Source organism: Nycticebus coucang, chromosome 7 (assembly GCF_027406575.1).
Source record: "Nycticebus coucang isolate mNycCou1 chromosome 7, mNycCou1.pri, whole genome shotgun sequence".
NCBI classification, from domain to species: Eukaryota; Metazoa; Chordata; class Mammalia; order Primates; family Lorisidae; genus Nycticebus; species Nycticebus coucang.
Window position 1 is genome coordinate 93,672,201 of NC_069786.1, and position 23,329 is coordinate 93,695,529.

The 23,329-nt window shown below is 35.6% G+C and overlaps 1 protein-coding gene across 2 annotated transcripts in view; it reads left to right on the forward strand.

The window, feature by feature from the left end:
* The first annotated feature begins 810 nt into the window (after positions 1-810).
* The window catches only part of CCDC150 (coiled-coil domain containing 150), a 108,329-nt gene continuing 85,810 nt past the window's right edge, over positions 811-23,329 (forward strand). For both annotated transcript variants that reach the window (XM_053598397.1, XM_053598398.1), the window contains exons 1-11: positions 811-968; positions 2,328-2,545; positions 2,664-2,842; positions 4,406-4,474; positions 10,670-10,786; positions 12,152-12,281; positions 15,127-15,170; positions 17,395-17,487; positions 19,543-19,650; positions 22,700-22,824; positions 23,085-23,262. In XM_053598397.1, the coding sequence (XP_053454372.1) occupies positions 823-968; positions 2,328-2,545; positions 2,664-2,842; positions 4,406-4,474; positions 10,670-10,786; positions 12,152-12,281; positions 15,127-15,170; positions 17,395-17,487; positions 19,543-19,650; positions 22,700-22,824; positions 23,085-23,262 (1,407 nt within the window). In that variant the 5' untranslated portion in view covers positions 811-822. The remainder of the gene's footprint in view (positions 969-2,327; positions 2,546-2,663; positions 2,843-4,405; positions 4,475-10,669; positions 10,787-12,151; positions 12,282-15,126; positions 15,171-17,394; positions 17,488-19,542; positions 19,651-22,699; positions 22,825-23,084; positions 23,263-23,329) is intronic.

The following is a 23,329-nucleotide window of genomic DNA, read 5'->3' on the forward strand; positions in this document are numbered from 1 at the left end:
AACACATTCCCTTAGGAACACTTTTGCTAGAGATAGTTGAGATTTAGAGATAGTTGTGTGGTTAGTATAGAAATGTAGGTATAGGATGGAGTTGTAGAAAAATATTTTTAAAGTTTCCATCAACAACCTTGTCATTAGATGTGAATTATTTACGTATTGGGACTGTTGGGACCACATAAAAGTTATTTCTGCTTTCACTAATGCTCTGACATAAAAGTTTTACTATTCCCATTTATTGGGGTTTGGGGAAGAGTTTGTGGAAATTTGATGTCATAGCTGCAGAAAAACCCTTTGCTCTTGCTATGAAGTTAGTTACAAATTATTTTCAAAATTGCTGCTTCAGAGGTCTAAGTATAGAACTTTTTTCAAGAAGGTTAGATGATAATATGATGAAAATGGTTGATAACAAAGGAGATAATAACTCCCTCAACCAAATCACACATCATAATGTGTAATTAATAATAGCAAACAGTATAGACTAGATTACATACAATGCAATAACATACACTCACTGTGTATGTCATCATGGATGCATCTGTGGATCTGTTTCATTGGGAACCCTGGCACATGGAGCAGGCCCTATCAGGGATGTTGCTCATCTCGTGGAGAGGCGATAAGAGAGAGATGATGAATAATAAGCTGGTTCTTAAAGCTTCTACCAACATTTGATTGAGCAATGTAGGAGATATGGTCATTCCTGAGTTCAATAGGACAGTGATGCATAAATCCTCCCACAGAAAGGGGCAGTGACTATTTTGAGCAATAACAGAATCTACCACACTAATACTGTGACTATATTCTTAGGTGCATTTAGAAACTACCATGTCCAGACCAATCCTTTCTCCAACCCACATCAGTGCCACAGCTTCTGAAACATTCACAGTACTCCAGCAAAGGATGAGAATAGTTGAGGAACAGACCAGTTCCCTGAGGAATGACCTAATAATGTTGGACTTTGGTGAAGAAAGGTAACAAAGAAAAATGAACTAAATCTCTATAGATTAAACAATTTTGCTTCATTGCTTATTAATAAAGAAAATAGTAGTTTGGCTGATGAGATAGATACAAAATAATTGAAAAATCACATTTTCCATCTGAACATTAGAAAATATTTGCAAGATACAGAATTCTGTGATAGAGTATTATCAATATTCTCTTAAGCAGATATTTAAAATGTATTAATTATGTGTACAAAGCTTGATGTTCTGTTTACCCTCAACACTTGATTAAAACATAGTTTTCATGTAATTTAAAAAAATTATTGGTTCTTATTCTAAAATCAAAGCTAGACTTAGATATTAGTTAAGGTGAAAATCTAAAATGTTGCTTCATAACTTTAATTTGGTCTTCATTTTCTTCTGCATTTATTGTGAATTAAAAGAGATGTAAAGTCTTTAAAAATTTTATAATTTAGAATGAGGTACTCCAAAAAAGAACTGTATGTTTTTCCTAGTGCTGCTAAAGAAGTTGGCATCGAAATTTGGATTATCTATGGCCTGAGTAATCTGGGGGCCTAAGCAGCAAATATCATATTTACTGGTGTTATTTAAAAAATTACATATATAATATTTCCTGAGTGTCTCTTACTAACACATAAAATTATTATCATTGGTATTATAAATAAATAACTCTTTAACAGTTAAATATTAAATTTGGTACAGATGTCGAATATGCTGGTGCCATAATAGGAATGTATATTATGACTTTTTAAAAAATTTTCTAAAAACATGTGAATATATTATTTTCATGCTAACTTTAATTCTTCATTCACTACATAGAAGCAGCATTTAGCATATTTTATGTGTCCCTTGTTTTTATGCACACAAAAATGTTTATGAAAAATTGTCATTAAAATAAATAGCTATTAAGAAATGAGTGATTATATATCCTACGTTGGTCTCATCCTCTTTACCTAATAGTGTTCTCTAAGTCTAAATTTGGAGGAGCTAACAAATGCTTATTAACTAAGGAATCCCATTATTATTCTTTTTTCTTTTTAATTTTCTTTTTAATTGACATAATAATTATATATATTTATATAGTACAATATGATATGTGTATAAACTGTAGAATGATTGCACCAGACTAGTTAATATATCCCTCACCTCACAAACTTGCAGTGGATCACTAGAACTTACTCTTCCTATGTAGATTATAATTCAGTGTGTCCGCAGGTGGAGGGAGCATCAGGAGTCTCCTGTTCTGCCATGTTGCTGATATCACTCTAATTATTCTTATTAGAGATATAAATTAACTCAGTAGTTGGGTTACCATTGTGCAAATTGCATTACATTGCATGATATTGTTATATTGGGGTCTTTGTCTAGAGGTCAATTGGAAGGTCCAAACTCTTTAGAAGACATTACAAGCCAGAAAGTCAGTCCTGTCCAGAGTGAAGTAACTTGTTCAGGAAAAACAGATGTTTTATGGAAGAACTGTGAGTTTCTGGTGAATCGAATGTGCCGTCTGGAAAGCCTCATTCAGTCCTTGAAGATGAACATTTTTCGCCTGCAAACTGAAAAGGATTTGAATCCACAGAAAACAGGTATAGAGAAAAGAGAATCATCAGAAATTTGGTCTGGTGTAGGTGCTTGATGAGTTTTTTATTCTTTTCCTTTACTGACCTTTCTGTTTCTTGATGCCGCTCCTATGCTGTCTGGTAGCTTTTCTGAAGGATCGATTGAATGCAATCCAGGAAGAGCATTCCAAGGACCTGAAGCTGTTGCATCTTGAAGTTAAGAATTTGCGCCAGCAACTGAAAGATGTAAAAGAGGAAGAAGACAAGGCACAAGATGAAGTGCAGAGGTTGACTGCCACTCTGGAGATTGCCTCAGAAACAAAGGTTTGAGTCCAGAGTTGTTAAGTACAGAGTCACTGTTATGTGTTAGCTGAATTAGTCAACAGATAATGACTAAAAATGACTTTGTAAAAATAACTGATATTGATCTCAGGATTCTTGGCATTTGATGTTTATCTTCATTGATAACCTAACCACTGTGTGCTATCAATGATTGATTATTTATAGAACCCTTTTCTTGTACAGATGATGGTGGTGGTCCAAAGGTGTGAGATAGAGTCTGTGCTGTACCAGGGCTTCTACTACATATCCTAGCTGAGAGATTGGGGCACAACATATAGGGAAAAAATAAGAGTATAGGAAATGTTATAGGACAGCATAAGGCAAAACGTGAATATTGTAGAGTAAGGGCTTTGTGTTCAATATTTGAGAAGAGAGGATGCCCATTCTGGATAGATTAGGTAGGCTTCAGAACCTTTAGAAAGCAAAGTGGAGGGGTAAGGACATTTCAAAGAGCACATGGAGGGAGCAAAGTATAAGGATTACCAGGAAAAGAAACTAACAATATTGTTCTCTCCTCATGGGGCAGGCAGAATAATAGATGTTTAACATATTGTTTTGTTTAACCTTTGCAAAATCTTTGAAGTAGGTTATCATCCCCATTTTTACAATGAGAGTACTGGGCCCTGGGAGAAGTCACTTGTCCAAGAACACATATGCCTGTCTTCTTCCTGTAACCCAGGTTTGAACCGAGATCTTTCTGCCGGGTGCAGTTATGTATAAACTAACCAGGAGTGAGGATTCGTTTGTGGGAAATAAGTTGGACGTTAGCTAGGTATCACCTTGTAGAGCATCTCAAAATCAAGAATAATCAATAGTTGGCCTTAATATTATGGGGAGTGATAAAGACTTTTGATAAGGAAATAACATAATGAAAACTAAAAATGATTTAGTAGTAATATAGAGTACTCATTTTAGGGAGAAGAAATTGGAAACAGGGAAACCAGTTAGGAGCCTGCATTATTTGAGGCATGAGCCTAATTAGGTCTGATCTAAAGTTGTAGCATTTTGAAAGGAAAGAGGGATATTCTGAGAGCAAAGATATGCTAGAATATGGTACTGGATAAGGGTTGAAGGTAGGAAAGAAGGCAAAGATGACTTTAAGGTTTTCGTCTAATATTATGGGCCATTAATAATATTAAAAAAGAGAGTAAGTAGTGAAAGCTGTGTTTTTCATTCTCAGTTACTAAGCATGAATAATATTTTAAGCTGGAAGTAACAGAATTCTTAAAAAGAAAAAGGAAATATGCCTTATAGGAAAAATGTATATCAATTATCAGATTGTCCTTTGATTATTGAATTTTACATAGAGGTGGGTGTGATTAATATTATTTATGATATACATAAGAATATATGACAAGTCATAAATCAATTTCTTTAAATAACTCATAAATAATAATTCAAATTTATAATGAGTATTTACAACCATGTTAAAAATAACATTTATAGATTGCCAGAAAAAAAGCCTAAATTTGAACTAATATACCTATAGACAATTTCTTCCTGTCATTTCAGATTATTTAGAACCTTTTCTCCTTCTACTTTTAGAAGAATGCAGCCATTATTGAAGAGGAACTGAAGACCACAAAACGTAAAATGAACCTTAAAGTTCAGGAGGTAAGACAAAAAGATGCTTGAGGGTGAAGGAGGTGTTGGAAATGCAGAGGGGAAATCAAAGTCGAGAGAATGAACAGAAACCTTGGAAGTTGGAAATGTTATGACTGTTCAGTGGAAGGCTTTAAAATATGCCACATTGAATTCAAGTGAAAAGTTATCTCCCCTTACATGATGTTAAGGAAGCCCTTTGCCTCAATACTTCCATAAAACTAAAGAGAAAAAATAAATGCTCTCTGACCCAGGAAGGAAATAGCTATCACATATACTAGAGTTAGGTGGCTACCTTCATGCAAAGGCCTTTTCACTGAAAGTTGTGTTTAAAATAAAAAGCTTTTAATAAGTTTGCTAATCTAATTTTACCTTAAAACCTTCACATGTGCATGTTTTTATGTGGACATGAGCTTTTAACTCATTGGATAAATACCTAGGTGTACAATTGCTGGATCATATGGTGAGCCTATGTTTAGCTTGGTAAAAAAAACTGCCAACCTGTCTTACAAAATGGCTATATTATTTTGCATTCCCATCAGCTAGGAATAAGAGTTCTTATTACTTCACATCCTTATCAGCATTTGATGTTGTCAGTGTTTTGAATTTCTGCCATTCTAATAGGTGTGTATAATGGTATCTAATTTTAATTTCTAATTAAATTAATTTCTCTAATGACAAATGACATTGATCTTTTCATATGTTTATTTGCCATTTATATATCTTCTTTGAGGTATCTGTTAAAACTTTTGCCATTTTGTAACTAAATTGCTTTCTTTATCTTTTTTTTTTTTTTTTTTTGAGACAGAGTCTTACTTTGTTGCCCCTGGTAGAGATCTCTGGCATCATAGCTCACAGCAACCTCTAACTCTTAGGCTCAAGCTATTCTCTTGCTTCAGCCTCCCGAGTAGCTGGGACTACAGGCACCGCCACAACCCCTGGCTATTTTTTTTTTTTTTTTGGAGATGGTGTCTCCCTCTAGCTCAGACCAGTTTTGAACTAAGGAGCTCAGGTGATCCACCCATCTTGCCCTCCCAAAATGCTGGTATTACAGGCATGAGCCACCGCTCCGGCTGAATTGCTTTCTTATTGTTGAATTTTAAGAGTATGTATATTTTGCATATCAGTTGTTTAACATGTTATGCAAATATTCTTCCCAGTCTGTAGCTTATCTTTTCAATTTATCCCCTCCCCTTCCTCCCTCTCCCTTCTCCTCCCCTTTTTTGAGACAGAGTCTCATTTTGTTGCCCAAGCTAGAGTGCCTTAGCCTCCTGAGTAGCTGGAACTAAAGGTGCCCCACCTGGCAAATTCTTTATCTACTTTTGATAGAATCTCTTTCTGGCTAGTCTCGAACTCCTAGGTTCCCTGAATCCTTCTGCTTCAGGCTCCCAGAATGTTGGGATTACAGATGTGAGCCACTGCAACTGGCCTCTTTTCAGTTTCTTTTTTTTTTTTTTTGAGACAGAATCTCAGTATGTCACCCTCAGTAGAGTGCTATGGCATCACAGCTCACAGCAACCTCAAACTCTTGGGCTTAAGTGATTTTCCTGCCTCAGCCTCCCATGTAGTTGGGACTACAAGCACCTGCCATGAGGCCCAGCTATTTTTTGTTGCAGTTGTCATTGCTGTCATTGTGGGCCAGGTTCGAACACGCCAACTTCAGTGTATGTGGCTGGCTCCGTAACCACTGTACTATGGGCTCCTATCCTGTTTTCAGGATACAGGTGTCTTCTGCAGAGCAAAAATTTTAATTTTAGTGAAGTCCAATTTTTTCTTTCATGGATTTTAATTTTGGTGTTGTATCTAAAAGAGTCATTGACAAACTCAAATCACCCAAGTTTTCTCTTACATTATCTTTTAGAAATTTTATAGTTTTGCATTTTATATTTATGTCTTTGATCTATTTTGAGTTAATTTGCATGAAAGGGGTAAGATCTATATCTAGAGTAATATTTTTTGGCATGTGGATGTTCAGGGGTTCTATCATCATTTGTTGAAAAGGCAATTCTTTGGATTTTTTTTTTTTTAATGAAATCATAGCTGTGAATATTAATGCAATCATGGGGTACAATGTGCTAGTTTTATATCCAACTTGAAATATTTTCAACAAACTGGTTAACATAGCCTTCATGGCATTTTCTTACTGTGTTAAGACATTTATATTCTACAGTTAGTAAATTTCGCATGTACCCTTGTAAGATGCACCGTAGGTGTGGTCCCATCAATTTCTGTTTAACATTATTATTTATGGGAAAAGTCTTATTCTTTTTTTTTTTTTTTTTTTTTGTTGTAGAGACAGAGTCTCACTTTATGGCCCTCGGTAGAGTGCCATGGCATCACACAGCTCACAGCAACCTCCAACTCCTGGGCTTAAGCGATTCTCTTGCCTCAGCCTCCCGAGTAGCTGGGACTACAGGCGCCTGCCACAACGCCCGGCTATTTTTTGGTTGCAGTTTGGCCGGGGCCGGGTCCGAACCCGCCACCCTGGGTATATGGGGCCGGCGCCCTACCGACTGAGCCGCAGGTGCCGCCCTGGAAAAGTCTTATTCTTAATTCTTGGTGCTGTAGCAAAATCTTGAATTTAGGTTGAACTCTGTTAAGGACCTGCAGAAGGACTGTATAGGTCAAACAGGTATTTTGAAAGTATATAGAGCAGGAAGAGTTTATTGATTTTCTGGGCTGCCATAACAAAGTCCCATAGACTGGGTGGCGCCTGTGGCTCAAAGGAATAGGGTGCTGCCCCCATATGCCAGAGGTGGTGGGTTCAAACCCAGCCCCGGCCAAAAAACAAACAAACAAACAAACACAAAGTCCTACAAACTGGGTGGCATTAACAGAAATTTATTTTTCAAAGTTCGAGAGGCTAGAAGTCCAAGATCAAGGTGTTAGGAGGGTTGGTTTCTCCTGACCCTCTCTCTAACAAGACTTACAGGTGGCTGCCTTCTTGCCGAGCCCTTACATGCTTGTTCTTTGTGTGTGTGCATCCCTGGTGTTCCTCTGTGTCCAAATTTCTTCTTATTTTAATTTAATTACCTCTTTAAAGGCCTTGTCTTCAAATAGTCGCATTATGAGGTATTGGGTGTTGGACTTCAACATAAGAATTTTCGAGGGAACACAATTCAACCATAACAGATGCTATATACAGATAGAATAAGTGTGTTTTCTGTCTTCCTAAGAGATAGGAAATATATTTATTAAATATTATGGGTGAAAAAATGTATAAAATCTGGATCTGAAATCAGATTGATTGACTTAATAATGGTTCTGAAACCAATACCACACTAGTATAAACCAATATCACCCAGAGATTCTGTCTGTAGTGTACTTTTATACATTATATGTTTATCATGCACAAAATAGGAAAATATATCTTTTTAAAAGTTGCCATTCTTTAAAAAGGTGGCTAGCTAGCTAAACCTTTCAAGCCTATATCATGGGAATGATAAGCACAGAATTCAAGAGAGTAAAATAGGCTCAGCATCTGTAGCTCAAGCAGCCAGGGTGCTAGCCACATACACTGGATCTGGCTGGTTCAAATCCGGTCTGGGCCCACCAAACAACAATGACAACTGCAATCGAAAGTTAGCTGGGCGTTGTGGCGGGTGCCTGTAGTTCCAGCTACTTGGGATGCTGAGGCAAGAGAATCACTTGAGCCTAAGAGTTTGAGGTTGCTGTGAGCTGTGACACCACAGCACTCTACATAGGGTGACAGCTTGAGACTCTGTCTCAAAAAAAAAAGAGTAAAATAATTCTGGATGAATTCTAGATAAATAACATTTAATAGTGATGTAGCTATAGTACAAATTAGATGATTTCATGGGTAAGTACTTACACTTTGAAGAAATAAATTACATCTTGAGGAAACTATACTGTATAATTTGATACAAAGCTTAGAAGAGTATATTAAGTATCACATATAAAGTAATTATATGCTAATCTGATGCTAAGAACTGTAAAATATAGCCAAAAATGAAAATTGTGGCTCATTCTTACAACAGATTGTAATATTTAACTTATTATTGGGTTGCTAAACAATTTCTTTTCTAAGCTTGAAAAGAAAGTTCAAAATTATTAAAAGCTTAATAGATTTGACCATATAAGAATTTAAAACTTCCACATGTAAAAAGCAAAGCTAATAAAAACATTATAATAAAGCTAGATGAAGAGTTAATAGTTTTCCCTTTTAAAGAACTTAAAACTGATTAGAAATACCCAAAAAAACAAAAACAAAAAATAAGAGGCAAGGGGTAAATACTGTAACAGTTCAGGAAAGAAATATATAAAGAGCCTATGTGTAATCTCACTAGTAGCCAAAGAAATGCAAAGGTATTAAGATGTTTGTTTTCAGGTGGCACCTGTGGCTCAAAGGGGTAGATTGCCGGCCCCATATGCCGGAGGTGGCAGGTTCAAACCCAGCCCTGGCCAAAAACTGCCAAAAAAAAAAAAAAAATGTTCATTTTCATGGCCAAGACATAGAATTAACCTAAGTGCCCATCAAACACATGAATGAATTAACTAAACTGGTGTTTAGTATACTATGGAATACTATTCAGCCATAAAAAGGGGAGACTTTATATCTCTATTCAGAGTTGAAGTACATTCTTCTTAGTAAAGTATCACAAGAAAGGAAAAGCAAGAATTCAGTGTCCTCAATACTAGTATGAAACCAATAGATAAACAACTACATGCCCACATGATAGAAAAACACAAGTGAATTCAAATGGGGGACGGGGCGTTGAAAGAAAGGGAGAAGAGGAGGCAGGAGGGGAGATAGGGTAAGCTCTCACCTAAGGTGTACAAGGTAAGGGTATATAGCACACTCCCTGGGTGAAGGGCTCATCTACAACTTGAACTTTGCCTAAGAAATGCAAACAGTTTAATCATTTGTACCCTCATTAATCTGTAATTTTAAAAATGATAAAAAAGATGTTTTCATTTATTAGATTAGAAACATTTCTGATGAGATTTATTCAATGTAATATTAGAAGGAAAATTACACTATGTATCAATATTCTAAAAAAATACTTTTAATCTATTCTTTTTGTAGGAATTTATCCAAAGGAAATAATCAGAAATGTAATGAAATATTGACCCACAAGTATGTTTGAGAGAGCATAGAAGATAGAATAGAGGAAAAATGAGAAAAACCTACGTGTCAATATTAGGGATATGTTTTAGAAAACCATAGAACATTTCCAAAATAAGCAATCTTAAAACAAATTTACAACTCTTCGACTTTTTAAAAATTGTTAACTGTCATTTAGAAAGAAAGCACATATAAAATATATATGTACAAGTTAGAGAATATAGTTATCTTTATGGGGGAGTTGAAAATAGAATTTCTTTCAGTTTAACAACACTTCATGAAAGGAATAGCATTCTCTGCGATTGCTTTTTTTTGGCAGGCCTGGGCTCGGTTCTAACCCGCCAGCTCCAGTGTATATGGCTGGCGCCCTAACTGCTGAGCCACAGGCACCGAGCCTGCAGTTGCTTTTTCTAAACCTTCTTTATATTTTATCTGAATCATTTTAGAGTACTTTATTGACAAAAATAAGGTCAATATACCTCTGAAATAAGAAGATACCAAAATGTGTTTTCCTATTTTCACATACCACTCAACACAACACCTTTGACATCAGATGTATGAGGGATTTCTCCCCACACCAAACAATTCTGTTCTCTAGCAGACACCAGCTGGGTGTCTTCTAATTCAACTTAATTCTGACACTATCTACCTGGAAATAGCAACAGATCCCACAGGTTAAGGGCTCAGTTCCACAAGACTGCCCCTTTGGATGCCTATTTAGCTCTAGGTTGTGACCTGTCCTTCTGATTGATGGGCTGTAATTTGAGATTCCCATGATCCCTTTCTGTGAGCTTGATTAATTTGCTAGATCAGTTCACAGAAAGCAATTTACTTTCATTTACACATTTATATAGAGGACATTACAAAAGATAAAGATAAATAGCCAGATGGAAGAGGTGCATAGGGCAAGGCATGAGGGAAGGGGTGTAGGGTTTCCAGGCATGTATTTTTCTTAAAGGGTTATCCTTCAGAGAGAAATAAAATATGCTTCTGAGTAGTCATAAATGAATGAAGAATGGGGATAAGGAGGCTTGTCTGGTAAACTTTTCACAGTAACTTTGATCTTTGTTAAACTGGTATGATGTTCATTGGTCTTGCCTAACTGCAATATTGCTCTGTAGCTAAGGCAACAACTGGCTCAAGAGAGGCACCACAGGGAATATCTTGAGAAGTCTGGATCAGCCATGCTACTCAAAATACAAGAAATGGAAACTACAGTGGAAGTGGAACGGAAACAGGTAGAAAGATTTCGTCTCCTTTTTTATGTTAGGGCAGTGAAACCTAGAAAGAAAAGCTGGTATTTTACCTTAAACTTATAATTTTGCTAATTTTCTCTAATTTATTATTTACTTGTCTGTAGTAGTAATCTGCTAACATTTCTACTACAGTTTTTTTTTTTAATATTGTGAAATAAAGGATTCTAATGTCACTTAATCCACCACTCTCACTTTATGAATGAGGGAACTAAGGGTCCGAGAGGTTAATTTGCCTCGGGCGTTATACAGATGAAGTCTTAGCTCCTGATACAATATCCTTCCCATGCAATCTCTGTTATAGGCATTGATATTGGAAGGAATTGCCCTGGTCTTGTGCCATATGTATGTGATATGGATAGTAAAAGACTAAACTGAGATAACACTTGAAGCAAAGAATATCAATAAGTAAACAATTGAGAACATGTTTACACTGCTGTTTTCTTTTTTTGGCCGGGGCTGGGTTTGAACCCGCCACCTCCGGCATATGGGACCGGCGCCCTACCCGCTGAGCCACAGGCGCCGCCCTACACTGCTGTTTTCAATTATTTATTTTAGTAGTATTTTTGGCTTCATCATAGTTATTATTTGAAATACCAAAATATAATTTAGATTACTTTAAATTCTAATTTAATACTTGTAACTGGATTACATAATCTATATTATTTTAACCAATGGCTATCCTTCACAGCTGATTTATAACAAGGATTCTAATTAAGGAATTTGCATATGATCCTTTATTACTGTGACTTGCACTGCCAAAACAGCAGCTTTAGTCATAGGGCTACTTAAATTTAAATTAGTTAAAATGAAGTAAAATTAAAGATTTATTTCCTCATACACGCTAGCCACATTCAAGTGCTTAACAGCCACTTGTGGCTAGTGACTATAATATGAGAGAGTTCTATTGGACCGCACTGCTATAAGGCATTGCATTCTGTTGAGATTTTAACTGTATAGACTAACTTCTCTTTTCCTCTCAGTGACGTTAAGATTGGAAATTCTGCCTTACACGTGCTAAAGGTAGTTTATTAGGAATCTTGGCCAGGCATGGTGGCTCACACCTATAATCCTAGCACTCTGGGAGGCTGAGGTAAGTGGATTGCTTGAGCTCATGTGTTCAAGACCAGCTTGAGCAAGGATGAGACACGTTTTCTGGTGTTGTGGCATGTGCCTATTATCCCAGCTGCGTGGGAGGCTGAGGCAGGAGAATCACTTGAGCCCCAGAATTTCAGGTTGCAGTGAGCTATGATGATGCCACCACATTCTATTTGGGGCAACAGAGTGAGACTCTGTCTCAAAAAACAAAACAAAACAATCTCTACAGAAAAGGAACTTATGTCATTTCAGGTGCACATTTTGCAGGAAAACTGCATTGCCCTACGCAGCTCTATACAGAACACCCAAGATCTGCTGGTCCAGGAACAACAAAGAAAAGGGGAGTTGGAGACTGCTACTTCCCAGCTTAAGTCTGATCTAAGTATGAGAACAGCTGCCAGAAATCACATTCTTGTTAGTTTTGGGGGATCTTAAGATCCCAAATTCTTCAAGTGGCCAGTATTATTGGTACTTTCCACAGTCCTAAATATAAAAAATTGCTGATTTCCTTTCTACTTGTAACACTGAGACAAAAGGAATGTTGTTAACAGATTTGACCCTTGTAACTGTAAACTATTCTTTTTTTTATCACCTTCCTCCCTGACTTCTTTAAGTGTTTGTGGACTTGGATTAGGAATATCAGATTTGGACAATAATATGTTAATAAGACAATAATATGTTAATAAGGAAATAAGGCTATTAATCCTTGCTGACTTAACTGATTCTAGCGATTAATTATGTCAGATTCTCAATTCTTCAGGTTATCCATCTATTCTAGTTAACTTATATTTGTGGAGATGGATGATTATAAGACCTTAAAGATAGCTTAGATTAATCTCTTTTTTACACATGGGTCCTCACAGGTGACAGAGTTAAAAAAATAGAAGAGCCTAGACTTGATCCCAACTTGCTCAGTCATGCTTCTTCCAACATATCAGCCCTTTATTCTACTACTATTGTTAATATGTCACTGTAAAGCAGTTTCCAGATAGTCTCAACTGCCGAGATCACAGAGTTACAGTGTCGTGCCTCACGTGATTAATGCTTCATGGTTTACACAGCTTTCATGTAAATTATCTCATTGAATACTCAAAGCTATCCATACTTCCCAAAAGTTACAAAAGGAGGAAGTGGCAAAGTGAGGCTTGAACCTGGATCTTCTAACTTCAAGCCCAGTGTTCTCTCCAGTATCTCTTCTCTGCTCTGTGGCTAAAGTGGGGGTAGGAAAGACTAAAAAGAAAATGAAAATTATAGAAAATATAGAGCAAAGACTAACCTATTCAATGTTTTGACTTACTTCTTTTACCAGAAAATACTCCTTTTTTTTCTTTTACAGTAGTTGAATAGTAAATTACTATGTGAAGTTCTCACTGACAATGTCCCAGATAATAATTTTCTGTCTTCCCATGATTGTGTGCCTACAAAAATACATGTTACATTTTATGGTGCTGTCACATTATCTCATTTGAGGATTATAACAACCTTGTCAGAAAGATGAGAATATATTCTTTCTACAGAAGAATAAAAAGATACAGAGGGACCCACAGAAAATAGAATAGCTGGGCCTAAGATAGATCTTTCTAGTGTATTACTTGGCCTTCTGATTGAGTTTTGTATTACTTTCTCATAGGATGAATGTTTTATTTTTAATTTTGTGAAGAACATTTGGAAGACCATTAAAACAGTAATTCAAACTAAAATGAGGAAAAGGAAACATGTCTGAATGCCAACAATGTGCTTAATATTGAGTTATATAGTCTCTTAATATATATGCAGAAAGTGAGCAGCAGCTAGTGAATGAAGAGAAGCTTCATCTTTATTTACAGCCACTCCTCATCACTCACATGAACTACCTGAGCTCTGCCTCCTATCATATCAGTGGCAGCATTAGATTCTAAAAGGAGCTTGAATTGTTTTGTAAACTGCATGTGAGCGATCTAGTTGCATATTCCTAATGAGAATCTTCCCAGTGACCATGGGAAATTGTCTTCCACAAAACTAGTCCCTGGTGCCAAAAAGGTTAAGGACCGCTGCTTTAAATGTTTGCTTCATTGAATTCTGAAATGTGATTATTTATTAAACTTATTAACAATAAACATTCATGCTGCATATTAAAATGATTAAATTGTTCTCCCAGGCAGAATAAATACTCCTCTTTCATTCTTAACTTTTATTAGAATTTTCAAAGTAAGTCATATAGTTTTATCTTTTTGATCTTTCATATATTTTAGAGTTTATTCTAAAGAATTGTGGATTCATGTGTTCAAAAAGTATAGTTTTCCTAAGGTATATGCTATTAAAATATGAGTTTTTATGTTTTATAATTTTCTGGCTTTAGTGTAAGTGAAACAAAACTAATAGATCTCTATGAATTTTTCTGTGAAGTCAAACATTACTCAGAAAAGTTTCTGTCATTTGGCTATTAGTATACAAAGCCAAACTGTTCTACGGTCTTCTGTCTTTGGTTTTCATTTCACTGTATGTATTCTTGGGCAGTTTCAAATCTTTTTATTCTATGTAAAATCATCCTCATGAGGTCTAGAGCGGTATCTTACTGCCAACTAAACATCTATATTTGAATGCCCTTCAGGTACATCAAAACACATGGAAAACTTAAGTATTTCACTCATTCTCACTCATTCTATCCCATAAACCTGCTCCTTGACTTGTATTCCCAATTTAACTGAAGAATCCACTATCCACATTGCTGTCTAACTCTGAAAGCTAGATGTTCTCGCTCATCTTTTGCTTTTATTCCACCAGTAAGCCACCAAGTCCTAACAGTCTTCTTTGCTTACTATTTCATAGGTGTATTTTTCCCCTGAATCCCATTGTCATTATAAATGAAAGCCAGCTATGCTTCATTTACTGCAACAGCTACTAAACTAAACTGATTTCCCTGCCTTTATTGAACCTTCGTTAGAGTGATGTCTCCAACAAAAATCTTTTGATCACGTTTCTCCCCAGCTTTAAAATTCCTCAGAGATTTATCATCTAGGCACTGAGTAGCATGTGGCTTCATTTACCATTACAAATGACTCTGCACTAGTTTCTTGATAATTCTGTAACTTAATTCCAATGTATAAAAATGTGGTATAAATATTTGAGTTCTTATTTACACAAAATTTAAACTAAAAAAATTGTAAGTTTCTCAGGGATAACATTACTATGTGATTTCAATATAGTAAGCTATTATCATCATATTTACGTGGACTTTTTGTTTTTAGTTTCTAGAGATGACCTCATTTCCAAATTGGTTGAAGAAAACAAGGTGAGTGGTGAGATTGTAGAAAAGAGGTGGTCTTTCTTCACTAAGTCCTGTCCTCATTCATGTTGGTTTATCAACCTGATTCTCCTAAAAGCTTTATAAAAAAAAGTTTTATGTAAATGGATTATGTATTTGGGATATTACTATTAGGAACTAAGAGAAAATTTAATACAGGTTATTATATTTTGAAAAGAAAATAATGAGATTTCTTTGTGTTTTTTTGTTAATCGTTATAAATTAACTTTTTTGATGAAATTAACAAACATTTTGGTGTTGGTTGCACAACAGTGGGTATATTTAATGCCACTGAACTGTATGTTTGAAAATAGAGTAGTAAATTTTATGGCATATTTTATCATAATTTAACAAAAAATAACTATATCGTAATAACTATCCACTGATAGGTAGATCCGATTTGGAATACTCTCTCTCAATTCTTTCTCATCCTGTGTTATGGGATGTTTATCTTTCTTGAGATGCTTCTCCTGGTAAAATAGAAAGGTGGTTTTTTGTTGTGAAGGAAATCTGGCTGCTTCGTCTGTTTACCACACTGATCGCCAGGGTTGATTAGGCTGATCTGGCTGGCTAGGCAATGTCCCCTTCCTCTCTCACCCTCCCCATTAGCATCCTTCCTGAAGCTTTGTGCTCAGTTGAAGAGGACGACCTTTCTTGATAAAGGAAGACTGTTCTTTGGTCAAGGGTATATGAATAGCTGTATTCTCCTGCTACTACAAACAAGAAAAGTGATTCTCTCTATGTAGGGAGAAGATTTAGTCTTTGTCCTTTGCCATTGGACAAAGTACGTGTTAGGGAAAGCCCAACCAACAACTGACATCTCCGTCACCTTTCTCCCATCTTGAAGAGAACTAGCTTCCGCCCCACCCCCCACCCCACAAAGCCAAGGTGCTTTCTTCTGCTCTACCCCCAGGTACTCCCAAGATCTTTGAATGTGTTCCTTTGAAATCACAAGATATTACTGTGAATAGGAAAATTCGTGTATATAATATAACATAAAATCTTAGAGAATAGAACTTTGATATAAGGATACTATATATTTTTAGGTTTATGGTTTTAGGTAAATTCTTTTTAGTTGGAATCCTTGTATGAGAATAGGTTTAATAAACACTTTTTAAAAATATGCCTAGTTTTTTAGGGCAATTTTAGATTCACAGCAAAATTGAGCAGGAGGTGCAGAGATTTCCCACATAGCCCTTTCTCCCACTATTGACATTCCCTACCACAGTGGTATGTTATTTCACAATTTATGAACCTATACTGGCACATCATTATCACCCAAAGCCAATAGTGTACATTAGGGTCCACTCTTGGCACATTCTATGGATTCGGACTAATGTACAATGACATATCCACCATTATGGTAGATATTTTATATATTATAGTATTGTAGAGTAGTTTGATTTCTCTAAAAATCTTCTATGTTCCACCTATTCATCCTTCCCACTGCCCTAACCCCTGGCAACCACTGAATTTTTTACCGTCTAGAATAGATAGATGTGCCTTTTCCAGAATATCATATAGTTGGAATCATGCAGTCTGTAGCCTCTTTAGACTAGCTTCTCTCAATAAAGATTTACATTTCCTCCATGTCTTTTCATGGATTGATAGCTCATTTCATTTTAGTGCTGAATAATGTTCCATTATCTGGATGTAGCACAATTTATCCATTAATCTATCTACTCATGGACATGTTGATTGCTTTCAAGTTTTGACAACTATGATAAAGTTGCTATAAATATCTGTGTGCAGGGTTTTGTGTGGGCATAAGTTTTCAACTATTCTGGATAAATACCAAGGAACACAATTACTAGATTATATAGTAAGAGTATGTTTAGTTTTATAAGAAACTACCAAACCATCTTCCAAAGTGGCTGTACCATTTTACATTTCCACCAGCAATGAATGAGAATTCCTGTTGCTGTACATCCTCGCCAGCAGTTGATGTCAGTGTTCTCGATTTGGGCCATTCTAATAGGTGTGTAGTAGTATCTCATCATTATTTTAAATAAACAGTTTGGTAAATAATTTAGAAATAAAGAAAAGTTTGGGAGTTGAAGATATCAAGATTTTAAAAAATTCATTATAAGACATTTACATATGTATATCATTGGAACTCAAATTGGTACTGGCCAAAATACAGAACAGGTATTTTTATAGAGATGCACAATACATATGCAAAAGAGAGTAATACCTTTTTTCTTTCTTTTAGAATGTTCAAATGTCTTTCAATAAGGAACATGAAGAAAATGAATATTTCAGGTCTGAAATAATATCTCTTCAAGAATCATCAGAAAAAGTTCAGGTAAATCTTTACCATTTCTCTAGTTTTTAGATGTTGTTTAATTTTGTTCAATTAAAGAACCAAGAACCAGCTTGGTACCTGTAGCTCAGTGGCTAGGGTGCCAGCTACATACACTGGAGTTGGCAAGTTTGAATCTAACCCAGGCCTGCCAAACAATGACAACAAATACAACAACAAAATAGCTGGCATAGTGGCGGGTGCCTGTAGTCCCAGCTACTTGGGAGGCTGAGGCAAGAGAATCGCTTAAGCCCAAAAGTTTGAGGTTGCTGCGAGCTGTGATGCCACAGCACTACCCAGGGCGACAGCTTGAGACTCTGTCTCAAAAAAAAAAAAGAACCAAGAACCCAAATTAATCCTCATTATATAAATTCATACCATCTCCATTATCCAACTTTTTATTTCTGTAAGATATACTTCATCCACGAAATATCAAATTAAGTACATTTCTCTCTTGATGCTTCAAATTCCCGACATAGAAGTATACGTGATACACCGCTAAATCAAGCCCTTGTTTACACTTTGTCACTTTGTCTTTGTTTGCTTTCTAATTTACTCATTAAATATATGCATACATATTTTCCCCAAAAAAACTTCTAAACAGTTCAATGGCAAGGGTTATGTCTTATACTCTCTTTATATCTTATCAGCAAATTACATGGTAGGAATCTAATAAATTCTTGCTGAATTTTGGAGTTATATATAATTTCCTGTGGGACAGTGGTTCTCAAATTTAGCTAATGTTATATGTATTGAGGGCGTGAAAATATGTCTGCATATATGTTAAGAAGAGTCACCATATAGGCAGGCAAACTGGAGTGATTTATCACAGAGCCCAACAAAGTAGTGTTTATCACTTAAAATAACATTTCTTTTGGTATAATTTGATTATGTCAATATAAGATCATAGTGTCTGTGCTCTCTTTATAATCAAGAAAATAGAAAATAAGTGTGTTTTTAAACAAAATAGTAGAGACTACTAGTACTTTTCTTGTACTAAATAGTAGTTAATGATTTTATTGAACCTATTTCACCTTCTAGGCACTACTTTAAGCACCTTATATTACTAACAAATTGTATTTATTATTCACGTTTTAAAAATAAGAAAGCCAATAGACAGAGAGTTTCAGGAATGTAGCTAATAGGTAGTAGAATTGGAATTTGAGTTCAGATAATCTGGCTCCAAAGAAAATTAGCTATTCTTTTCAAAGAGCAAGGGTTTTACCTGTTTTACCCCCAGGTAGTGAATAATTTGTATATCTGGTTATGACTTAATGCTCCTGAATGTGTTCCTAACTACTATACTACCCATACTACTTATGACACCTGCCAGATAATCTTTCCATTTATCTTTTCTTTTATACCATTTTTTAAAATGTTTTCTTCCTATTGCTTCTTCAAAGTTATTTGTCCTTGAAGAACTTTTTAATTATAACCCAATCTACCTTGCAAAAATAACTGATAATTAATAAAAATATTTTTCATAGATTTCAAAACATCAGAAGAGGGTTATTAACTAACTACATGTATGGTAGATCTGTCACTCAAAAGATTTTTATTTTATTTTGAAACATTAATCTTGTGATGGTTAAATTGTCTATATTTTACTTTTATGAATACTGTAGTTGGTGATGAATGAGCTTAGGTATTTTTTATTACCAGATAAACAATTCTGAATGTTCAGCATCTAATTATGGAAACAGATTTCCATAATATTGGCTAGACACCTATACTTTAAACTCCATTCTGCAGATGTCTTGCTCTAATGGACCAGTGGTTCAAAGTTGTGAAGAACAGAAGCTCGTAAAATACCTCGTATGTCTCAGTTGCTCCACCAAGTCAGCAAATCTCTCCTTTTAACTTAGAGTTGTTTAGGGTGTTGACTCCAAATATTTAAAAATATTTTATTAATATAAACTAATGTGAATTGTGAATAGGTTAAATAAATTAGGTCCACACACTTAGTGAGATACTATGTAACCATTAAAAATAATCATACATGAGCGGAAAAAATTCTTTATTGGAGAGACTTATGACTTAATGTATATGTTGTCTTAGGTTTTGAATGAACAGCTGAATAGAAAATGTTCAGAACTGACCTGCATGCTTCAGACTGTTAATATGGAAAAAGCCAGAATCATTGCTGACCATCAAGCCATCCTGCAGGTATTCACTTACCACTAGTGAACTTCAGATAGAGTTTACCACGTGTCAGAAAGCCACCCAGGCTGGGCGATCAAGAAATGTGCATGGCTAATTGAATAAATAAAATATTTTAACAATAATTTTTTGTTTTTTGCAGTTTTGGCTGGGACTGGGTTTGAACCTGCCACCTCCGGCATATGGGGCCAGCGCCCCACTCCTTTGAGCCACAGATGCTGCCCAACAATGATTTTTTTTTAAAACTTACTGAATTATTTTATTTTTCTAGTGATTTTCAGTTGTCACCACAGGGCTGATTTGGTCTTACACTCAGTGCTTTCTAACACTTTCTTCTCACATAACATTACCTCATCTCAGTGAATCATGGGAAACGCTTATGACTAATCCTAAACAATTTACCTTTTTAATAAACATCTTATGAGTTCCCATTTTGCTTATGCCATTTTCTCTGTTAAGATACTCTTTACTTCATCTTCAAGCATTTGAAATTCTGTTTACTCTTTGAGTTGTTTGCAGGGAGCTGATCATCTCGACTAGAGGGATGAGTTTTCCCTTTCAACTTCTATTCCTGGAACACTAAACAGGCTATCACAGTAACAGATCTCACTTTTTAAAAGTATGCTTACTATACCAAGCATGTGCTAAGGATTTTACTTGTATTTCCTCTTTTAGGAGTAGCAGTCATTATGTAAAGGGGTATTTGTTATTCTCATTTTCTTAACAAGAAAATGAGGTTAAGAAAAGTTAACTTTCCCAAAGTCACCTATCTAGTAAGGAGTAGAGTTGGATTTAAACCTGTGGTGGCACCAGAGTCAATGTTTTTAATAATTGTTCTGTTGACTCCCTATTCTGCATTCTTTAGTAGTAATTTATGTACGTGCTTCTTTACCTTTACTACTTTGTAAAAGTCCTTAGAAGCAAGGACGTTACCTTATATATCTTTGCTATTTCCTATAATACTAAGTATGTTTTGCATATAACAAATACTCCGTAAATATTTTTTATTAATTCAACAAACCTTTAGTGTTTACTCTGTGCATGTACGATCTACTTAGAATTACTATGGTGAACAAGAGAAAATTTCTACTTTTGTATACTTAAAATTGAGTGGACTGAATCATGTAGCATAATGTAACATCATACCCAACATTTCAAATTTTAAAATATAACACAAGTGGTATATTTTACCATTTTTCCACAAGATGGAATATTATGCAGCCTTAAAGAAAGATGGAGACTTTACCTCTTTCATGTTTACATGGATGGAGCTGGAACATATTCTTCTTAGCGAAGTATCTCAGGAATGGAAGAAAAAGTATCCAATGTACTCAGCCCTACTATGAAACTAAATTATAGCTTTCACATGAAGGCTATAACCCAACTATAGCACAAGATTATGAGGAAAGGGCCAAGGAAGGGGAAGGGAGGGGGGAGGTTAGAGTGGACGGAGGGTAATTAGTGGGGCCACACCTATGGCGCATTTTAGAATGGGTACAGGCGAAACCTACTAAAGGTAGTATACAAATGTCTACATACAATAACTAAGAAAATGCCATGAAGGCTACGTTGAACAGTTTGATGAGAATATTTCAGATTGTATATGAAACCAGCACATTGTACCCCTTGATTGCACTAATGTACACAGCTATGATTTAACAATAAAAAAAATATGTATAACACAAGTGGCATCCCATTTTACCAGGCGTGAAGCTGTGAAGGTTTGCCTTCCAATCAAATATTGTTAAAAGAAGTGTTTTTAGAAGTATCTACAGAAGTAATTGTTATAATGTACTATATTTGCAAAAACTTTATAGATTATAGGTAGGGTATATGTGTATAAAAATGTTCTGATAATTCTAAAATGGTGAGCCAAAGAATATAAATCATGTGAAATAGTTATTGTGTTTTTGCTGTAGTAGTATCTGAGTGCAATTTAAGATAGTCTTAAAAGAATTCATACTATTAAACTATAAAATCACATTAAACATGATTATCTTTAGCAAGTGGGATTATTTGGTAGGTGTTGTAGGAAGAGATGAAAGGATCTTTTCACTTTATATTTATAAACATATGTATACTTTTTAAAATTAAGTATCATGTCTTGGTGCCCATAGCACAGTGGTTACAGCGCCAACCACATTCACCGAGGTTAGTGGGTTCAAACCCAGCCCAGGCCAGCTAAACAACAATGACAACTGCAACAAAAAATAGCCAGACGTTGTGGTGGGTGCCTGTGGTCCCAGCTATTTGGGAGACTGAGGCAGGCAAATGGCTTAAGCCCAGAAGTTTGAGGTTGCTGTAAGCTGTGATGCCACGACACTCTACTGAGGGCGATATAGTAAGACTCTGTCTCAAAAAAAAAAAATAAATAAATAAATAAGCATCATATTGAAATTTTCAAATACCTAAAATATTCTTAATACAATTTTCTATCTTGAAAAATATGTTAGTATTAGGAGTTATGTAAAAATTTCAGCTTAAATAATGCATTGCATAAATAATGCATCTGGACTCTTGGCTAGTAGAGTTATAAAATGATAGAATTGTAGTAATCTCAGGAGAGGACACAGAGAAAGCTGGGCATTAAAATAAATTCTTAAAAAAAAAGGTTTTATTTATATAAATAAAATTTATCTTTTGGGGCTGGATGCAGTGGCTCACACTTGTAATCCTAGTACTCTGGGGGGCCAAGGCAGGAGGCTTGCTTGAGCTCAAAGTTTGAGACCAGCCTGAGCAAGAGCGAGACCTCATCTCTACTAAAAAAATAGGAAAATTAGCCGGGTGTTGTGGAAGGCTCCTGTAGTCCAAGCTACTCGGGAGGCTGAGGCAGAATGATAGATTGAGCCCAGGAGCTTAAGGTTGCTGTGAACTAGGCTGACACCATGGCACTCTACCCTGGGCAACAGAGTGAGACTCTGTTGCAAAAACAAAACACACAAACAAACCCCCAACAACAATCTAAAAACTTCTCCTTTTGTAAGTTCAGTGTCTTTGATCAGCCTCCCTAAGTGACTTTCTGGCATCTCAACTTTTAATATTACCTAACCCTCAGGTAGAGCAGAAAGTGATGACGCAGACATTTCAAGAACAAAACTTACTGCTGGATGCAGCCCATGCCAGTATCACAGGTGAACTACAGAATGTTCAGAATGAGAAAAATCAACTACAAGCACATCTGTGAGTAAATCATGTGCAACTTCTTATGCATCTTTTGTTCTTGTGTGTTTCTTATCTTTAATGGGAATATTTTTTTAAACATTTGCTGGGTCAGCCACAAAGAAAAAATAAAGACTGTGCCCTCAAGAAACTAGCTTTATAGAACATTTTGGTAACTGCTCTTGGGGAGGAGATAATGTTCTTTAAGAACATTTAATTACTTTTTCTGTTAGAGTAGAACTCTCATTTAGCTTTCATATCTCCTTATTCTCTTCTTGCAGGGATCATTTAATCTTCGAGCATAACCAGTGTATCCAGAAAGCACAGGATGCTGAGAAGAGGACAGCTGCACAAAAAGAGCTGCTGGAATCAACTATTGCAAGATTGCAAGGGGAATTAAAAGCATCAAGGCAAGAGAACAAGTCTTTGCTACAGGAGAAAGACAGATTTCAGAGAGAGGTATGTAAGGATGGTTTTATGCTACCTTCTAGTTGTGGTGTGGTTATGCTTTAAAATTGTATTCTTA